The sequence below is a fragment of the Manis pentadactyla genome, chromosome 6 (assembly GCF_030020395.1).
Source record: "Manis pentadactyla isolate mManPen7 chromosome 6, mManPen7.hap1, whole genome shotgun sequence".
In the NCBI taxonomy this organism is placed as follows: Eukaryota; Metazoa; Chordata; class Mammalia; order Pholidota; family Manidae; genus Manis; species Manis pentadactyla.
In genome coordinates this window covers 2,149,476-2,167,778 of record NC_080024.1, presented here as the reverse complement: position 1 = coordinate 2,167,778, position 18,303 = coordinate 2,149,476, and the positions used below count along the sequence as shown (strand labels likewise).

At 49.9% G+C, this 18,303-nt stretch overlaps 1 protein-coding gene across 4 annotated transcripts in view; it reads left to right on the top strand.

Annotated features, from left to right (window-relative positions):
- The first annotated feature begins 13,739 nt into the window (after positions 1-13,739).
- TWIST2 (twist family bHLH transcription factor 2) overlaps positions 13,740-18,303 on the top strand; it is a 47,466-nt gene continuing 42,902 nt past the window's right edge. For 2 of the 4 annotated variants that reach the window (XM_057503368.1, XM_057503367.1), the window contains exon 1: positions 13,741-14,417. In XM_057503368.1, coding sequence (XP_057359351.1) covers positions 13,900-14,382 — 483 coding nt within the window. In that variant the 5' untranslated portion in view covers positions 13,741-13,899 and the 3' untranslated portion in view covers positions 14,383-14,417. Of the gene's footprint in view, positions 14,418-18,303 lie in introns of all 4 variants that reach the window. The other 2 variants (XM_057503369.1, XM_036901186.2) reach the window with 2 other exon arrangements.

Genomic DNA, 18,303 nt, shown 5'->3' with positions numbered 1-18,303 from the left:
GGGGGAAGGAAAAGATTGCCACCGTCACCATGTTCTTTAACATTGTGCTGTAAGTCCTACCCAGTGCAGTAAGGCAAGAAAAAGCAGTACAAGGAACACAGGTAAGAAACACCGAAAACCCTTTATTTGTAGGCAACATGATTGTGTAGAAAATCCCCCAAAAGTTTAGAGACAAAAGCTCCTAAAACAATAAGTGAGTTTAACATGGTCACAGACATTGGTCAGCATACAAAAATGAATCTGTCTATATACTATTATTGAAAATTGAAAAATAAGAAAATTTAAAAGCACCATTTACAATAGCACCAAACCAAAAAGAACAAAAATAAATGCACAGGTGTAAATCTACCAATATATGTACAGGATCTATATGCTGCAAAGTATAATACACTAATGAAAGAAATCAAATAAAACCTAAGTAGATGTAGATATACCACATTTATGGATTTGAAGACTCAATATTGTTAAAGTCTCAACTCACCCCAGACTGATCTGTGATTTGCTGAAATTCCAATCAAAAGACCAGCAGACTTTTTTTTTGTAGAAATTTAGATTCTAAAATTTATGCGGAGATGCAAAGGACCTAGAAGAGCCAGAACAATTTTGTAAAGGAAGAGCAAATTTGGAAGACTTCCACTATCTTACTTCAAATCTTACTATAAAAGTACAGGAATCAACAGTGTGCTTTAATGTAAAGAAAGACATATATATTAATGGAACAGAATAGATAGTCTAGAAATAGTCTTGCACATATAAGGCCAACTGATTTTTGGCAAATTTGCAAAGAAAATTAAATTGGGAGAGAATATTCTTTCTAGTAGTTCGTGCTGGAATATGAACATCAATAAACCTCAACTATTAGTTTACACTGCACACCGAAAGTAACTGGAAGTTAATCACACACCCAAATATAAGGGCTAAAGCAATAAAAATTCTAGAATTACATATAAGAGAAGATCTTTGTGACACTGAGTTAGGCGAAGATTTCTTAGATAAATGATACGAAAAGAACAAACCATAAAAGAAAAAGTGATGATAAATTTGACTTCATCAAAATTGAAATCCTTGGCTTTGACACTGTTAGGAAAATGAAATGACAATCTGAAAACTGGGAGATAAAACATTTGCAAAATACATGTTAAATAAAGGGCTTACATCCAGAATTTATAAAAATGTTTTGTATATTCAATAAGAAGAAGACAAGTGGCCCAGACAAAAATGGGCAAATATTTGAACAGACCCCTTCAGCAAAGAAGACATGCAAATGGCAAGTAAGGGCATTTAAAGATGTTCAAGTCTGGAAATACTTACAACGCCAAAGACTTAAGAAGTGGTCAAAAAAAGGATGGGGGCTTATCCAGAGCACACAGGAGGCAAAGGGAAGGTGCCCCAGGGACCCAAGCTGGGACAATCAGAGCAATTAACTAGTTAATGATAGCACTGAATTATAACCGATAGTGTAAAAGAAATATGCATGAGTCAGTTACTGATGCAAATAAGCAACTGAATGAATTCATGAGGAAGAGGAACCGCTCTTCCTCACAGTAGAAATCTAATTAATCAATGTAGAAGAAATAACGGAAATAAAAAATCACCACTAGGCAAACAATATAGTAATTGTTGTTGGCGAGAATTGTGAATAGATGTTATAGTTACTGAATGAAAATATGATGAAAAATAGCATATCTGCCCAGTATCAAAGTACCACCCTCCCACCCCCTGCAGAGATAGTTATTAATTCGGAGTGAGCAATTTCCTAGCCAAAGGGAAAGTCGCTTCACAGGGGAGAAAACTTGGCAGACGCGCCCTGGCCTGAGGCACAGCGTCGCATGCCAGTGTGAAGCAGCTCCCATCAAGACTTGCTTCTGTGGTCTTGCTGCCCAGGTGCATAAACGCCATCTGTTTGTGAGGAAACGCCGGAAGAGCTCAACGGGAGAGACACGCTTTAAAATGACTGGTCAGAACTTGTCAGGAGCGTCAAAGCCGTGAAAGACAAAGAGAAACTGTCGCATGTTGGAGAATATCCGGAAATCTGACAGGTAAATGCCACGTGGTTGCCAGGATCAGATCCTGGCCAAGAAGGGAACATCAGCGGGTCTCAGGTAGGTTTCCAGATGAGGTCACCGTGTCACCTGTCAGTGTTCGTTTCCTGGTTTCCACAGGGACACTGGGTTTTCCAGGGTTGGAGGAAGCTGGAGGGAGGGCATAGGGAACTCCGAACTCCTGCAGCTTTCGTGTGAATCTAAAATCATTTCTAAAAATGGCATTTGGTAGAAAAGATTGCCAACACCATTCGTCCTTATGGGAATGGAAATGCAGACCACTCGGAGACACCAGACGCCCACCACAATGGCCAAAATCGACGACTGACAACCGCAAGGGTTAACAAAGATCTAGAGGAACTGGCTTTTTTTTTCCATTTTTTAAAAATTGTGGTAAAATACACTGTGATGATTAATTTTGTGTGTCAACTTGACCTGGCCAAGGGGCTCTCTACGTCCGGGTGTATCTGTGAGGTTTGAGATTTGCGTTTGAATCCCCTGTGTGGGTGGATGTTAGCCAATGGCTGAGGTCCTGAGTGGAGCAAAGAGAGTGGGGGCTGCCGGGCCACCCCCTGCCGGCTCTGCTGCAGCCGGGACACCAGTGTCCTGCCTCGCACCCGGACTCGCACCGTCCCCTTCCTGGTTCTCAGGTCTTCAGGTTTCCCAGGTCTCCCACTTGTGGACGGTAGACTAGGCATTTTTTAGTCTCTGGAATTACATTAGCCAAGTCCCCATAATAAATCTCTTCCTGTATTTATATATATGTACATATGCATGTCTATATATACATGGGTTCTGTTCCTCTGGAGATCCCTAATACCCACAACATGACATAAAATTTGCCACTAGAGACGATTGGCAAACTCACAATGTCATGTGGCCACGCCCACTACCTGATTCCAGAGTGCTCAGCACCCAACGGTAGCCCTCTACCCACTGAACAGTCGCTGCTCTCTAGCGCCTGCCCTCAGTGTACCTGGGCTTTGTTTTAATCAGGTGTGCTAAATACGAAGACCCTCATACACAGGCATGACTGCCATGAAAGAAGAACGTTTTGTTCTCACAGACCCCTGGGAATAGGAGGCTGGGCATGCCCCGCGGGCCATCCAGGAAACAACAGGGTCAGTCAGGAGGCAGAGCGGGGGAAATGGGAGCGAAAACATTGACTGTGGTTTTGTAGGAAAGGTGAGGCAGGGTGAGCAAGCTGAGCAGCTTTAGGGTGCTGGGTATTTAATACTTCCGTAAGACCCCAAGATGTCAAACATCATAAAATATAGAAAATAACAAACATGATTAATACTCCCTCCTACCAACCCTTAGCAATCACTAATCTGCTTTCTGCGTCTTTCGGTTTGCCTGTTCTGGACATTCTATATAAAGGAAACCATACAACATGTTACCTCTTTTCTGACTTCTCTCCTTGAGCGTCATGCTTTCGATGCATGTCATGGCATGCCTCAGCGCTTCACCTTTAGATGGCTGAATAACACCCCATTGTGTGGCTGCATCACGCCGTTCGTCCGTTCATCCATTCATGGACATTTGCGTGGTTTCCGTATTTGGGCCATTGTGACTAATGCTGCTATGAACATTTGCGCATGACTTTTTGTTTGAACACCTGTTTTCAGTTCTTTTGGGTCTACACCTGAGGGTGGAATTGCTGGGCCGTATGGTCATTATATAATCAACTTTTTGAGGAACCACCAGACCACCATACACAGTGGCTGTGCCATTTTCCATTCCCACCAGCCATGTGTGAGGGCCCCAGTTTCTCCACATCCTTGCCAATGCTTGTTATTGTTGATTATAGCCATCTGCCACTGAACCTTCAGACACTGTGGTGGGAATGCAAATTGTCCAGTTAAAATGGAGAATAGTCTTGCTATTTTAGCTAACTTTAGTTTCTCCTAAAGTTAAGCATATCCTTACACAGGGCTCAGCAGTCATAGCGGTATGTCCATATAATGGAATATTCAGCAACAAAAAGGAGCAAATTGTAGATTCATGCAGCAATGTAAGATGAACCTGAAAAGCATTATGCTAAGTGTAAAGAGCCAGACACAAAGGCCATGTCCTGTGTGACTTCATGTGTAGGCCTTGCAAACCAGGAACATGATGAGATTAGTGGCTGAGAAGGGCTGGGTAGGAGGAGGCGCTATAAAGCACGAGGGAACTTTCTTCAGTGATGGGAATGTTCTCGATTGTGGAGGTGGTTCCACATTTGTCAAAAGGTGTCAAAGTTTAGACTTAAATTGGGTGTGTGTTTATTGCTGGTGTATTATCCCTTGAAAAAAATGGTTGATTAAAAAAAAGTTGACTGAAACCCAGTTCCCCAGCCCACAGACAGATCCCTTTTCCTGATTTAGTGTGTGGAATATGCTTGCTTGCTGGCTTAGGATCTCAGCGTCACAGGACACAGCCAGGGAGCCAGAGGAGGCCACGCCTGTGCGGGAAGTGGGGCCGGTCACACTGACGTCAGCTGCATGTACGTGGGCTGGTTTTTCGTTTCTGTCTCACTTGATGTTCATTGGCTCCCTCACCTGCCCTTTCTCTCTCCTCCACCACCCCCCTCTTCACCAAGCTGACTTAAATTTGAGCATAAAGATAATATCTAGTTGTTAGAGGAATTCCCACTCCTTACATTGTTAATGATGATGAACTGAAACATTACACATGGAATTTTCCTAGAAGAAAATACAATATTCCAGGTTCCTTACATAAATTATTTAAAAGTGGAAAGTTAGTGCAAACATTTTATTTCTTTAAATTGCTAGGCCCTATACAGCCACAATATGAGCGGTGATGACATATACCACTTGGTGGTGAGCTACCTGGCCATGGGCTTCAAGGCAGATTCACGGTGTACGAGCAATACTAATCGTATGGCCTTAGAGATATAACATATTTTATATTCCAGATATTCCTGTCTGACCCAGAGAAAGGAAGGTGACATTTTCATCATTTGATACTGTGGTTCATTAATTTTTTCTCAGGGAAATGAAGTATCAATCAAAAAAAAAAATAAAGCTAGTTTCTTTTTTTTCCCTTCAGATAGTGTGTCCTTCGAGGTTAAGCATGAGGGCCTTTTTGAAGAGGAGGAAGGAAAACTCATCAGGGCCAGAAGAGGAAAGACAGGATTAGAAGGAGAGGCCTGGAGCCAGCAGGCCCCGCGCCCCTCCCGGCTTCCAGCCAGAGCAGGCCCAGAGCCCCCGTCTGCACCCACGAGGGGGGGAGCGGAGCCCCCCCGGGCCGCCCGGGCACCTTCTCCGGACCGAGATAAAGAAGGAAAGAGGGAAAATGGAATTGAATGAAGTAATTAAAATCCTTTAAAAAATTGTGTAGCCTAGAGAGGTTATGTCTTGCCTCATATCCCTATGTAAACATACACACACACACACACACACACACACACACACACACACACACACACACATTTTCTTCTTTAAACAAGGATATCCAATCACTCTCTCTCCCGGTCACTTGGGAGTGCCCTGCAGCCTGGCTCCCCGCCACTCTGGTGACCTCTATAAAAGAGAAGTTTGCCATACACCCAGAAGTGTTTCCCCCAGACCACTTCTTTGATGCATTTTTATATTCAACATATAATCAGAGTTTTGACACACACGTTTATTTCCTTAAAATGGTTTAGGTCAAACCTGTATGTTTATTTAGATAAGTGTTCAGGACTTTTTAAGTCAAATTTTCAACTCATGAGTTTAAAGTTTTCCGAAGGACATTTAAAAACATGTACACAGTTTTAACTTAAGATCTGCTAAAGCTCAAAAGTGTCACGCAGAAGAGAGACTGTAATCTTTAATGATAAAGTACTGGAGACGGTAAATTCATGTGCCCTTTTCAGGAAAGTTTATGACCAGGCCGCAGCAAGGCAGGGACTTTATGAGGGGCTGGGGCGTGTGCGGTCACCAAGGGCGCCCTGCACATTATTTAGACAGATTAAAGAAAGTCACCCCCGGCCCCATGGCCTGGCAGTGCCTCCCCCTGGCCCCAAGTGTTTCTAAAATACCACCAACACCAAGCATTCAAGTGAGATTTTTCCCAAACAGGGATCCAGTTTCCCAAAACAGAACCTAGATCTCATCGTGTTATGGGAAACTTGGGGATCACTCACCCCAACCTGTTACTTCCCAGAGGGGAAACGGAGTACTGTGGAGAGGAAGGGACTACTGAGGTCATCCCCAGTGGATGACGGGATTCAGAATCCCGACTCCTCCCCACTCTGTTCCGTTTCTGCTCTTCCACACAGCCTGGCCGAGGATAGGTTTTAACTGATTTTCTTACAAGATAAAGCAGTGTTTAAATTGCGTGTCTTCCCATTCCCGACTAGTATATGTGAAACTTAAAATATAATATGCAGCAGGAGGAGAAATGGGTGACTGCGACCTGCCCAGTTAACCCCAAGCCTGGCTCTAGGGGACTCGTGATCATGCCAAGGCAAGTCAGATCCTGCAGCTTCCCCTTAAATGCCCCTTTTCCTGTCCCCCACCCCCTCTCCAGCCCTGCTGGTCCCTGGTTCCCGAGGGCCTGGTTTCTTGGCTGGCTGGCAGGCTGGGTTTAGCAGCCTCCTACTTGGCTGTCATCTCCCAGCTGCTCTCAAAATCAAGGCCGCTCATCATTTCTTTCTTAGCACTCTCCTGTGGCTCCCACGGCCTCCAGAAGGAATCCAGACGCAGTGACTGGTCCTGCAAGACCCTTGACTGCGAGGCCCCACCCTTCCTCCGCGATGCCCCCACAACGCAGAGCACGTGGCTTGTTCACGGCCCAGCCTCTCTCCCAGAGGGAGCCCCCCATGCTCAGGATGCCCCCCCCACCCTTCTGGTGGCCCCCCACTACGACCCACACAAACCTGGTTGGTTCGTTGGCCCCCAGGTTCCGCCCACATGGCAGAGGTCCAGCCAGCTGGGGTCCCGTGCCTGACTTGACTTCCGTGCTGGAGCAAGAGGAGGACTCATGTGATTTGTGGTGCCATCCCAGAAGGGTGGCCTGGGAGTGTCATGCCTGTCATCCTCAGACACAAAGGGGAGGCCCCTAGCCCCAAGAGAGAGTGGGAGAAGAGGAATGCCTGTTGTGAGAACTCCTGGATCCAGCTGGACCTGAAGCCGCCTAGCCTGAGCTCCCTCAGCAGTGGGCCGACAGATTCCTTTTCTGGTAAGCAGGCTCAGGTTGCATTTGTATTGCCTGCAACCAAGACAGTGCTGGCTACTGAGAATCTGACCCTTCCAGCCACAGGGGTCCCCATGGAGGGGACACAAATGCCTCTGGTCTCGACACATTCTCTTCTCTTCCTCTGAATGCTGTTCCCCACCCCACAGATGGTAGACATGGTAGACTTACCCTTTGCTAACGTCTTTTTCAGCACCCCAAAACTGCTGAGCTCCCCATTCAGTCCTCAGTCTGGGTTCGTAACTACTCTACCCCTCACTGGGCGGCACTGTGATTTATCTGTTTATGTGGCTCCTAATCTACTTCTTAGCACAGTTTTAAACACAGTGATAATTAATTAAAAGGCACTGCATTCACAATCTTTTGTCTTTAATTAGTTTCTTCCCACACTGTGCAAGAAGTGTGTGTTTTTTATTAGAGCATAATTGCAAGTCCTATTATCTCCCCACCAACCAGAGTCAGCCTCATCTGCTGGCCTCCAGTTGAAAGTGCAAAGTTTGAAGAGTAGAGGCTGGGTGGGGGTGGGGGGTGGAGAGGAGAAGGCAGAAGATGGGGGTGGAAAATTTGAGGATTAAAAGCAAACAGCGCAGGACAGTGAGAACTTGAGCAAGGAACTACTTGAGCAAACATCTACTCAATTTATATTAAATGATGGAAATGAGGTTCCCATCTGGGTGATCAGGATTTGCATTTGTCGCATTTCTTGCAGGGGGTGCTGGGGAGGGGAGAAAACGTGCTTTCCTGATTCATGAATTAAAGGTAAGCTAAACTAAATCTGGCCACCCCAGAACAACACTGGATGATAACCTTGCCAGTCCCCTCAGTCGGGCAGCTCCTGGGAGGTGAGACCTTCCCAGCAGGACCAGGATGGCCTTTCAGGGGACTCAGCACCACCTGGTACCTGAGCGCCTCTGTGGGACAGAAAAGGAGAGGGGCCAGAGCTTCCACAGCCTGCGGCTCCAGTCTTCCCTGTGGGGTCTCGCTTCTGGCCCCAGGGCACTGCTGGCTGCTGGACCGCCTACCCTGAGGGATCCGAAATGAATGGCTGCCCCTGAGAGTTGCGGACACAGAGGAGGTCACAGGGCAAGCTGTCTCCTGGGTTTACCTGCAGCCTTCCACGCTAAGGAGGGAGAGCGCAGAGTCACCTCCAAAGCCTGCTATTTCTGCACTTGCATTTTAGCTTTTAAACCATTGATTTTGAGCAACTTGCAATTAGAAAGGATGGCTTGCACCTATGTGTTTATCTCTGCTCTCTCCTCAAGTCCACCTAAAATTGGACTAGAGGAACCAAAAGGCAACAACCAAGATCTCCAGGAAAACAGGAGAGGAGGGGGCAGCAGGCATGCTCAGGAAGGTGGGCGGAGGCTGCAGGAGGTGGGGAGCGACTCGGTGGCTAGGGTAGGACACAGATGACAGAGCAGGCCGGGGGCTACCACTGGGGAGCAAGCCGGCTAGTCTGGGTGCAGAAGACCCCCCCACCCCTTAGCCAATGTCAAGCCATCTTCTGAGTCCCCTCCCTCACCCCAAGAGGCCAGGTGCTAGCCCTCCCCCAACCCTGGAAGGAGCGGGAGGTACTCTGGAGAATTTGAGTCAGAAACCATTCAGATGGTGGGTGAGGTGAGGGGTGGTACCAGGCAGCGCCGAGAGATGCGAGGGCCTAACCTGAAAACAGGGCAGCTGTGTGAAAGTCGCATTCTGAATGGTGAGAGCCCTGCCCACACCTCTTCCTCCCTTGGTGCCCAGGACCCTGGAACCTGGGCTGATGCCCCAGAGCAGGTGGAAGAATTGCTCCCTAGAGACAGCAGGCGGCCACAGTGAAAAGGGACAAACGTGGACATGCACACGCACACACACACACACACACAGCTGCCAGTCAACTTTTTAATGCTGGGCTTGGCTATGGGACTGACGTTAGCCCAGGGGACATTGCAAATCCAGTCCAAGTTGGAGGCGCTGCTCAAGGGGGCTCGTTCTCTTTGGGCCGTGGTTGGAGTCCCGAGACCACAGTGGGAGCGGGCCTAAGCTAGCTTGCTGGAGAAGCCACATGCAGCGGAGCTGAGGTGCCCTCGCCGGGAGCCTACCCACCGCCAAAGCTGTAACTGAGGCCATCTTAGAGCCACAGGGTGATGGCAGGTACGTAGTGACACCAGGCAGGACTGACTAAAAACCCACACGGGTGGATGCAATCCAGAGGGCTGCCCTACGCCCCCGTGAGCAAATGAAACAGGCGGTGTTTCTAAATACGCAGGTGGCTCGTCATGTGACGGTCGATACCTGAGACAGACTAGAAGAATGTGAGGAAGTCACATGGCTATCTGGGCGGCAGAAAGTTCCAGGCAGGTTCATGTATGGGCACCTGCACTGTGTGGGGAAGGGGCCGGGAGGCCCGCTGACAGGAGCGGGAAGCCAGAGTCCTAGGGCAGGCGGGCAGAGCAGAATAAGGCAATATCACTGCCAGGTTGGGCTGGCCTCACAGATCATGGTAAAGACAGGCTCCTCCTTCGTGTGAAACAAGGCCTTTTGGGGCTCAGAGAAGGGCTAGATCTGATTGCATCACCTTGATGCAGCTTAGCCATGTGAGTGGTGTGCCCTGGATTTCCTGGGACTGGCTGCCACATCCTGGGTTAGGTGAGCTGGCAGGAATCCTTCATAGTTGGTGCTGGGTCCTGCCACAGGGGCATGTCTCTCTTGCGACATTCATTGGCACGGATGAGGTTTGCAAAATGGTAAGGCAGTCTAACTGTTCAACTCCATCTACTGGCTGGCATGCATCAACAGAGCCATCCATATTCTTAGCAACTCTTACGTTACTTTGCAGTATTATGTGATAAGAGAGGCTGGTTACACTCTTGATTCTTTTCCTTGATTTACCAATTTTTGGAATCTTGAGTCAATTTCCTACCATCAGCTGCAGGTGGTCAATAACGTTTTTATTTGGTTGACATGATACACTCGTGGATTTTTACCATCTGATATGTCTCCGTCCACCGCAGTGATTGTTCTTACTGACACTCACCTTGTGCCATGTTTGGCCTGTGGAGACACCTTCAGGTTCATTCCTGAGTCCTTCTGATGTGACCCCAGTGGTCACTGGTCTCTTCCTGGCTTTCTGGCATAACATGATGCTCCAGGCTTATCTTGTACATGTATCTTAAGTTGATCTTAAGTTGATCACTTCAAAGAGATACCAAAGTCTGGTGTTCACTGCCACTGGATCTAGGTTTTTCCAGTAGTTAAGAACAGAAATACACTGTTTGAGAGAAACTACACAGTGAGTTCATACTGTTATTTCCAACAGATTTAGAATAACATGGTCTTACCTAACTTCTTTCATTTTGTATTTGTATTTCGTTTTCTTTTGGCTGGAAATCAATTCTCAAAGACTTAAACATAATAACTTTTCTTTCCCTTACAGTTTTAGAATGACTGTAGCAATATTGTTACTAGAATGAATGTGGAAAACAGGGTAAGCCTTTTGCCATTCTTTTTGGCCTTACAATATCTCCCATGTAGGGGTGTATAGTCAAATTACTGTGTGTATAGCTATCTTAAATTTTTCCTGTCTGTATGGTGAAGCCACTAAGATGGTACAAAAATTAGGTACATCTGTCTGATTTTGCCTCTGACATTTTGGGATTTTTTTTTCTCATTTTGATTTAAATTTTTATGATTATGTAAAATGTGCATGATTCCAAAGTCAAATCTACCAAAACAGGGTTCATGGCGGGGAGCCCGGCTTCTGCCCCAAGCCCTGCTCTGGCCCCCTTTCTGTTTATGTCATCATTGATCTTTCCATTGTTGTTTCTCAACTAAAATGTGGTATATGTTCTAAGTGAAAAAAAAATCCTAACATGAGCTTGTTGCAAGAACAACTTTGACTAGATCTTAAAGGCATTTATAAAGCCAATGTCAGTCCCACATTACAAGCAAATGTTGTTAATGTCAAGAAAGCCCCACATCTCAGGGTGAGGCCTACTGTCCACCTTCCAGATCAGGCCAGAGTGTGGGGGCCCCAGTCACGGCTCTGCTGGGGAGAACAGGGCCCATGCTGGCTGCTTGGTGCAGGAAATGACTTATTAGAGGGTCTGATGGATTTGCTGTGTAGCTGAGTAAACAGGCTCTCGGCAGAGCTGACTTCCAAGCTGTACCCTAGAATCAGAGATGCTGCTTCCCAGCACCAGGAAAGCAGTGACCCCAGAATCACCCTGGAAGCGAGGAGCTGCCCCCACCGCATGCTGCCAGCTCTCAGGCCTGCCACCCTTGCTGGGCTCATGGCAGAAAATGGGCCCTCATGCCCTGCCTCCAGGCACCCGGTGACCAGACACCACTGCGGAGGAACACCAACCATCTCTAACCCCGGCCTGGCGAGGATGTGGCAGAAGGCACGGTGCTTTGTCTCCCACATCCCACAGAGTGCATCTCGCAGACCAGGGCTGCCACGGTCTGAGCAAGGCCATTTTAGCCTGCCACCCCCTGGCCCTTGGGAGGGAACAGTATGAGGATGATGAGAAGGCCAGTGGGCACCCCCCCGCCCCCCCACCCCCACGGAAGGAACGTTGTTGCAGGTAACATTAGATTTGCAAAGGCAGAATCATTATCACCGCTGCTGGCCATGTGCCTTCTTGAGCGATTTTCAAGGGAATTTTTTTTTTAAAGGAGACTCTTGCCTCTATGTTATGTGCGCCTCGGACACTGGGTCCCTGCTCTCTGAGTCGGACACCCCCTACCGGTGTTACTCCGGTGACACGGCAGGTGAGTGGCTCTCAGGCCTGACTGCCAGACAGCGTTGTTCCTACGCCCATCAGCAGGAGGAGAGGCAGCGGGGCGGGCCGGCTCCGAGGCAGGCTCCCTCCCCGCTGAAGGCTCTCCGGTTCTGGGACGGCGGATGCCACTCATTTGCGCTGGGCTGGAAACACGGTCCGGGGCCTCGGACTCCCTCACATGAGTGACACAGGGAGTCGGTAAAAGAGCAGCAAATCCCGCGCAAAGGCGGGTCCGGGAAGGAGCAGGCCTGTGCGACGCGCGAAGCCCAGGAGGGGCTGCGCCCCAGAGCGGACGGGACGGCGGGGCACCGGGCTCCTCTCGCGCTCGTTTCTTACATTTTTATCTCCGCAGTTTCCAGAAAAATATGTGGAAAGCTACTTGGCTGCGCGGCGTAAACCTCGGGCCTGCGGGGTGGGGCTGGACGTGGAGGCTCCGGGGACCCTTAGTCCCGGGATAGCGAGGCCCGCCGCTCGGGAACAAACAGCGCTGGCACGCGGCCATCCGCGCGCGAGGCCTTCCCTCCCCGGGGCTCTGCGGGGCCCCGGGGCCCGCCGGGGAAGGTCCCCTGGAGCCGCCCGGGGTGGCCCGAGAAGCCGTGGAAGCCGGGCGCTGCGCAGGCCCGAGTTCAGCGTCAATAAAAGGGCCCGGCCCGCCCTCGATCACGCGGCCTGCCTGACGGCCCGGCTCAGGCCCGGGCCTAATTGAGCCCGGGTCACCTGGGAATAGGTTCAAAGGCATCAAAGCCGTAAACCACCTCCAGGCCCCGAGCCAGAGCGGCCTGGCGAACAAAGAGCCCCCCCCGAACCACTTCAAACGCGCCCGCGCTCGGCGTCCAGATGGCGCGGGGCCGGGGTCCACGGTGCCGCCCGCCGAGGCTAGGCCCCACGCTCCCGCCGCCGCGCGCCTTCTTGCTGGGCTGCCGGCGGGGCCGCGCATCTCCCCGCAGCGCGGAGCGGAGGCTGGGCTCCGGCACCAAGGGCCTAGCGGCGCCGGCGCCCTGCTGCCCGCACCCCGGGCACGGCCGGGCAGGTGGACGCGGCGGCACCGGGCGCTCCCGCAGAGGCTTGCTGTGGCGCTGAGGTTTTGAAGCACTTAGGGTCTGCGAAGGCCGTCGCGACCGGGGCTCCCCAGCAGCCTGGGGTGAGAAACGGTTCCCGACTGGAGGCCTGGGCAGAGCGGGCGCGTCTCCAAGGATCCCCGTGGCGTGTGCGCGTGGAGCTGCGTCTCCAAGGAGACTCCTGAGTCCGCATGCCCGCTGTAGGCGCACCAGGACCCCTGCTCGCACAGGTCCCCCAGCCCAGGACTCACTGCGCGCCCTGGGCATCCGAGGAGCACACAGGCCCGGGCGCCTCCGGAGGCTCCCCGCCGCGTCCTCACCTCCTGGGAGCGCATCTAGGGTAAGACTCGCCTCCCGCGCCCCTGGTGCCCCGGGATACAGCCCCGCAGCCCAGCGGGGCTCGAGCTCCACGTTAGGAGCCGACAAAGCTGGGTGGGCAGAGCCCAGGGCGCGCGGAGGCCGGAGAGTGGACCGATCCCGGGGAAGGGGAGAGAAGGCCAGCCTCCCGGGTGCCCGCAGCGGCCGGAGCCGACCGGGGAGGCAAAACTGAAAGTGCCGCGCCGGGGGGCGGGGGCGGCCGGCGAAGGCTCCAGAACTTGTCCTGCCCCCGGCAGCGGCGGCCAATCAGCGCGCCGCCCTCGCTCCTGACAACTATTTAGCAACCCAGCCCGGCTAGAGTTTCCAAAAAAGTTAGAATAACTTCCTCTCCCGGAGACCTCGGTTTTGCACAAGCCGGCCTTGAAATCAGAGCCTTTCGAGCAGCTCCGGGAGCGTGTGCTCGGCGACCGCGGGCTCGGCCAGCGGCGCGCGCTCGGCGCCCGGCGCCCCCAGCCCCACGCGCGCCGGGCGGACGTCATGGAGGGGGGCTCCAGCTCGCCCGTGTCCCCCGTGGACAGCCTGGGCACCAGCGAGGAGGAGCTGGAGCGGCAGCCCAAGCGCTTCGGCCGGAAGCGGCGCTACAGCAAGAAGTCGAGCGAAGATGGCAGCCCAACCCCCGGCAAGCGCGGCAAGAAGGGCAGCCCGAGCGCGCAGTCCTTCGAGGAGCTGCAGAGCCAGCGCATCCTGGCCAACGTGCGCGAGCGCCAGCGCACCCAGTCGCTCAACGAGGCCTTCGCGGCGCTGCGCAAGATCATCCCCACGCTGCCCTCGGACAAGCTCAGCAAGATCCAGACGCTCAAGCTGGCCGCCAGGTACATAGACTTCCTCTACCAGGTCCTGCAGAGCGACGAGATGGACAATAAGATGACCAGCTGCAGCTACGTGGCCCACGAGCGCCTCAGCTACGCCTTCTCCGTGTGGCGCATGGAGGGCGCGTGGTCCATGTCCGCCTCGCACTAGCGCCGCGCCACCCGCGTCTGGACCCGCGCGCCAGGGTAGGTGCTGCGCGCGACGGACGCCCTCCGCTGCGGGGGGCGGGAGGCAGGCGTATCCGTCCTCGTGGGGGCCCCGTGGGCGCGGTGGCGAGGATGGGTGCGCTCTGCCTTCCAGACACAGATAGGGGATGGGAGGTTCCGTGGCCCAGGGGCCCCCTTGGGGCCATTTGCAAGCTTCCCTGCAGGGTGTCAGTTGGGAACGGGCGGACTGGTGACAGTGCCTTTTCGGTCCTTGGTGCTCCTGGGGGTAGTGGGTGACAGTCGGGGAGCGGGCATCAGGAGAACCGCCTGGAGCAGGCCAGGCGCCGAGAGAGGGGAATCAGCTGCCTTTGCGTTCCTCGGAGCGGAGGCCGCCCGGGCAGCCGCCCGAGCCGAGTGGTGCGGGGCTGTGGCCTCGCGCCCCTCCCGGGAGCAGCAGAGCGCTTCGTCGTGCGGTCACCCGTTCTGGCCGGCTGCTCGTGCAGGGCGTCCCGGCTTCGAGAGCCCTGCCGCCGGTGCCCTGGCCGGCTCGTAGGCGCAGGGGTGCGGGCCGGCGACCGGGTTTGCCTGGGGTGGGCGGGAGGACTCTGCCCTGCGCCCGCGGCTCCGGGGTCGGCGCAGCCCAGAGCCGGGACCGCCCTGCGCCTGGAGCGCGGGAGACAGAGCCGAGGCCGGCCGGGGCAGGCAGGTGGAGCGGCCCTGGAGCTGAGAGCCTTGGGTGCCAGCCGTGAACCTGGAGAGTCTGGGTGGGGGCTCTGCCCGCCCTGCGTGCAGAGAGGGGTCCTGGCTGGGAAACAGGTTTGCGGGGAAAGGGAGGCGGTGCGGAGAGGCAAAGGATACGCAGCTGCCGGAGCATTAAAGTTCTGGATTCCTCTGGAAGAGCGCTCGGGGTGTCCCGCACCCGCTCCCTTTCACCAGACACCTTCGAAGCCCCTTTAGACAAGCCCTAGATGCGGAGGCGCCATCCTTTCCAGGACGCCCCGTGAGGCAGCGGGCATCTCCCGCCTAAAGCGCTCTCCGGGATGGCAAGGTACAGATTTGGGGCAGGGGGCATAAAAATCCTTCCTACTTAGTTTGCTTTAGTTTCTTGCTAATCTTGCAATGTTTTTATAAAAGTCTCTACGTGACACAGCAGGAATTTAGATTAATCAAGAGCATGCAGCCGCCCAACCTCCCAAACATACCTATTTCTTTCTTTCTTTCTTTCTTTTTAATGTGGTTCTTTCATATCCACAAATGTTTTTGCTATTGGCCACAAAAGGCTGATGTAGCACCCGTGGCTTAAATTTTTTTTTTTATTTGTGCCACTGGAAATTCTTTTGGTGAAACAGCTCCCTAAGATAGTGATTGTTCCATAGGTTTTTTAGAAAAGAATTTTTAGCAGAGAATAACTAATGGGACTCTTCTCCTGTCTTTGTCAAAAACAGATGGAAAGTGTCTCAATCACATATTTCTCTAGGAAAGAAAGTTTGGATTGGTGGAGTACTAAAATGCTACAGTGGGATAATACATTAATTCTGGGTTTTGCTGCCTAAATTATGAGCTTCCATTAGTTAATACCATTTACCATTTATACCATCCATAGTTTACAGCACATCTGAAATAAGAACAAACAGATGAGGAATGTCATCTTTTTAAAACATACACATACAGCTTTGTTTAAGGAAAATGTCAACAGAATTATCATTAAGACTTCCCTCCAGAAAATTATTGAAGACAAATACCAGGAAATACTATCTTAATGCAAAATTTAGTAGGATTATTTAAAATTTATTTAAAATAATCACATTCCTAAAACTTAGAGACTCAGTCATAGACCACAATTAAAGATTATGTAAAAATAAAAGGTAGTACTTATAATAAATGACAAGCATTGAGGTATTTTTGGGAAGAGCCCTTAAAATGTAACAGATAGCACATTCAGCTCTAGAGAAAATGTTCTATATGGGGGCTTGATTATTTTTATATACTTGAATGTAACTGACTAGTTCCAATAAACCAGTTTCTCTAGGTAGATAGATACCCACTTTGTACAAGAAAACTAGGGATATATGGAAATTCTTGATACGTTGATGAGTCTGGACACACCTTGTTTTTACTTATCCAGGGAGGTCAGGCAAATATTTTGATATTCTTTTTGTTTTAAACCCATTAGTCTCTGTGAGTATAAATACAGCCATAATGGGTTTGATTTCCTGAAAATGTTGCTAAATGGTATTTGTTATTTAATTGTGACATTTTAAGGAAGCATTAGTTATATATATATCAGCAAAGAATTTCTAGACCTTTCAGTAATTGTATATGATTTTAATGTCTAATGTGAGATGTTTTCACATGTATGAAAAAAGCTGTGCCAATGGAACAACAACAATGAAAACCCTAATTGCCCCTGATATAAAGAGAGACACAGGAAATGGTGGAGTAGGGCTGGTGCTAATATTTATCTTGACTTTCTTCTTTGGCCTAGTATTTAAAAACACAAATAGACAATAAATCAGGTGTCTTTGGACAGTCAGCTGGGTTCATCTAATCAGAAAATCTCAAATGGAGTTTTCAGGATTCTCATTGAAAGCCTGAGCCTTAGAAGCAGGGTCACAGGCACCTGGCTTGGAAGGTTGGGGGAGATGACATTACTTACAGGACATTCTTCCTATTCTCTGCTTTACCCTAAAAAAAAACTAACTTGTGCAGTATGCACAGATTTTCAGTAGGTTACTGTGTTCAACAAACTTGTAATTTTTGTGAGAAATTTTAGACTTTAGAGAACAGAGTATGTATGACCTTCTCACTGTGCAGTATATGAACCTTTTGTCCTCCTTCCTGAAAACTCACTGCTTGGAGGTACTTGTTAACTGTTATACTCAGAATGCTAACTGGTCTTCATAGAAAATTAATTACTGTGAAGAAGAGAAATGCAAATCCCAGGAGAACTTTTGATTGGTCAGAGTAGAATGAAAGACCCAGCCATCTGAAATATAAGCAATGTTTTGTTATAAAATACCCATTGATAAAGTGAGCGTAGGGAGCTGACCTCTGTTGTGTGGGTATTGCTCCCTTAAATATCTGTAGTTCTTTCGTCCTTGCATAAAGGAAGTCTTGCTACCCATCTGGCCATGGTGGGGGCTGCAGGGATGGGACTTTGAGAGTGGCTGTTTGGGGTCATTTAAAAAACTTTACTGAGATTTTCTGAAGATAGTACTATTTTCAGACAAGACTGAGCCTAAAATAATTGAGTTTTCAACATTCTTGCTTCTCTGTATTCTGGGTAGACAGCATGAATGCCAGATTCCTTTTGCCTGGCAAAAAGATCATAAAGTAAACTCTTTCTGAGCAGAGCACTATAACTCATAACTTTAGTTTAAATCTGGGCTTTAAAAAAAACAAATATTTTAATAAGCCAATTTTAAAGGCTGAGCTTTTATGACAGTTTTTAAGCTTAGTATTTATATTAATCTATTCTCACTGGTGTCTTTAAAAACCCTGTGAATGCATGCTGGAATGTCTGTTTATGTTTGTGTCTTTTCCTGGGAAAGGATAAATGTGCTGCAAAAAGCAAACCAAATACAAAGTTCTCCACTAGCAAAGAGCTCACGAAGAAGGCAATAAAATTCAAAGATGGGATGAATAAGTTACTGTAGCCAAGAAACAGAAAGCCGTAAAGAAGACATGGGCTCTAAGAGATACAGGCATGAATGCGTTCAAAAGGAAAGCCAACACGAAACACTAAAAACAGGAAACACGAAGATGCTCTGTGTGGGCACCTGGGTCTGCACATGTGATAAAATTGTATAGGATGAAAAATATAGAAATGCATACACATGCCTGCATATGTGCCCGCATGTAAAACTGGTAAAATCTGAATGAGGTCTGAGGTTGTGCCATGTCAGTTTCTTGGGTAGTAATCATT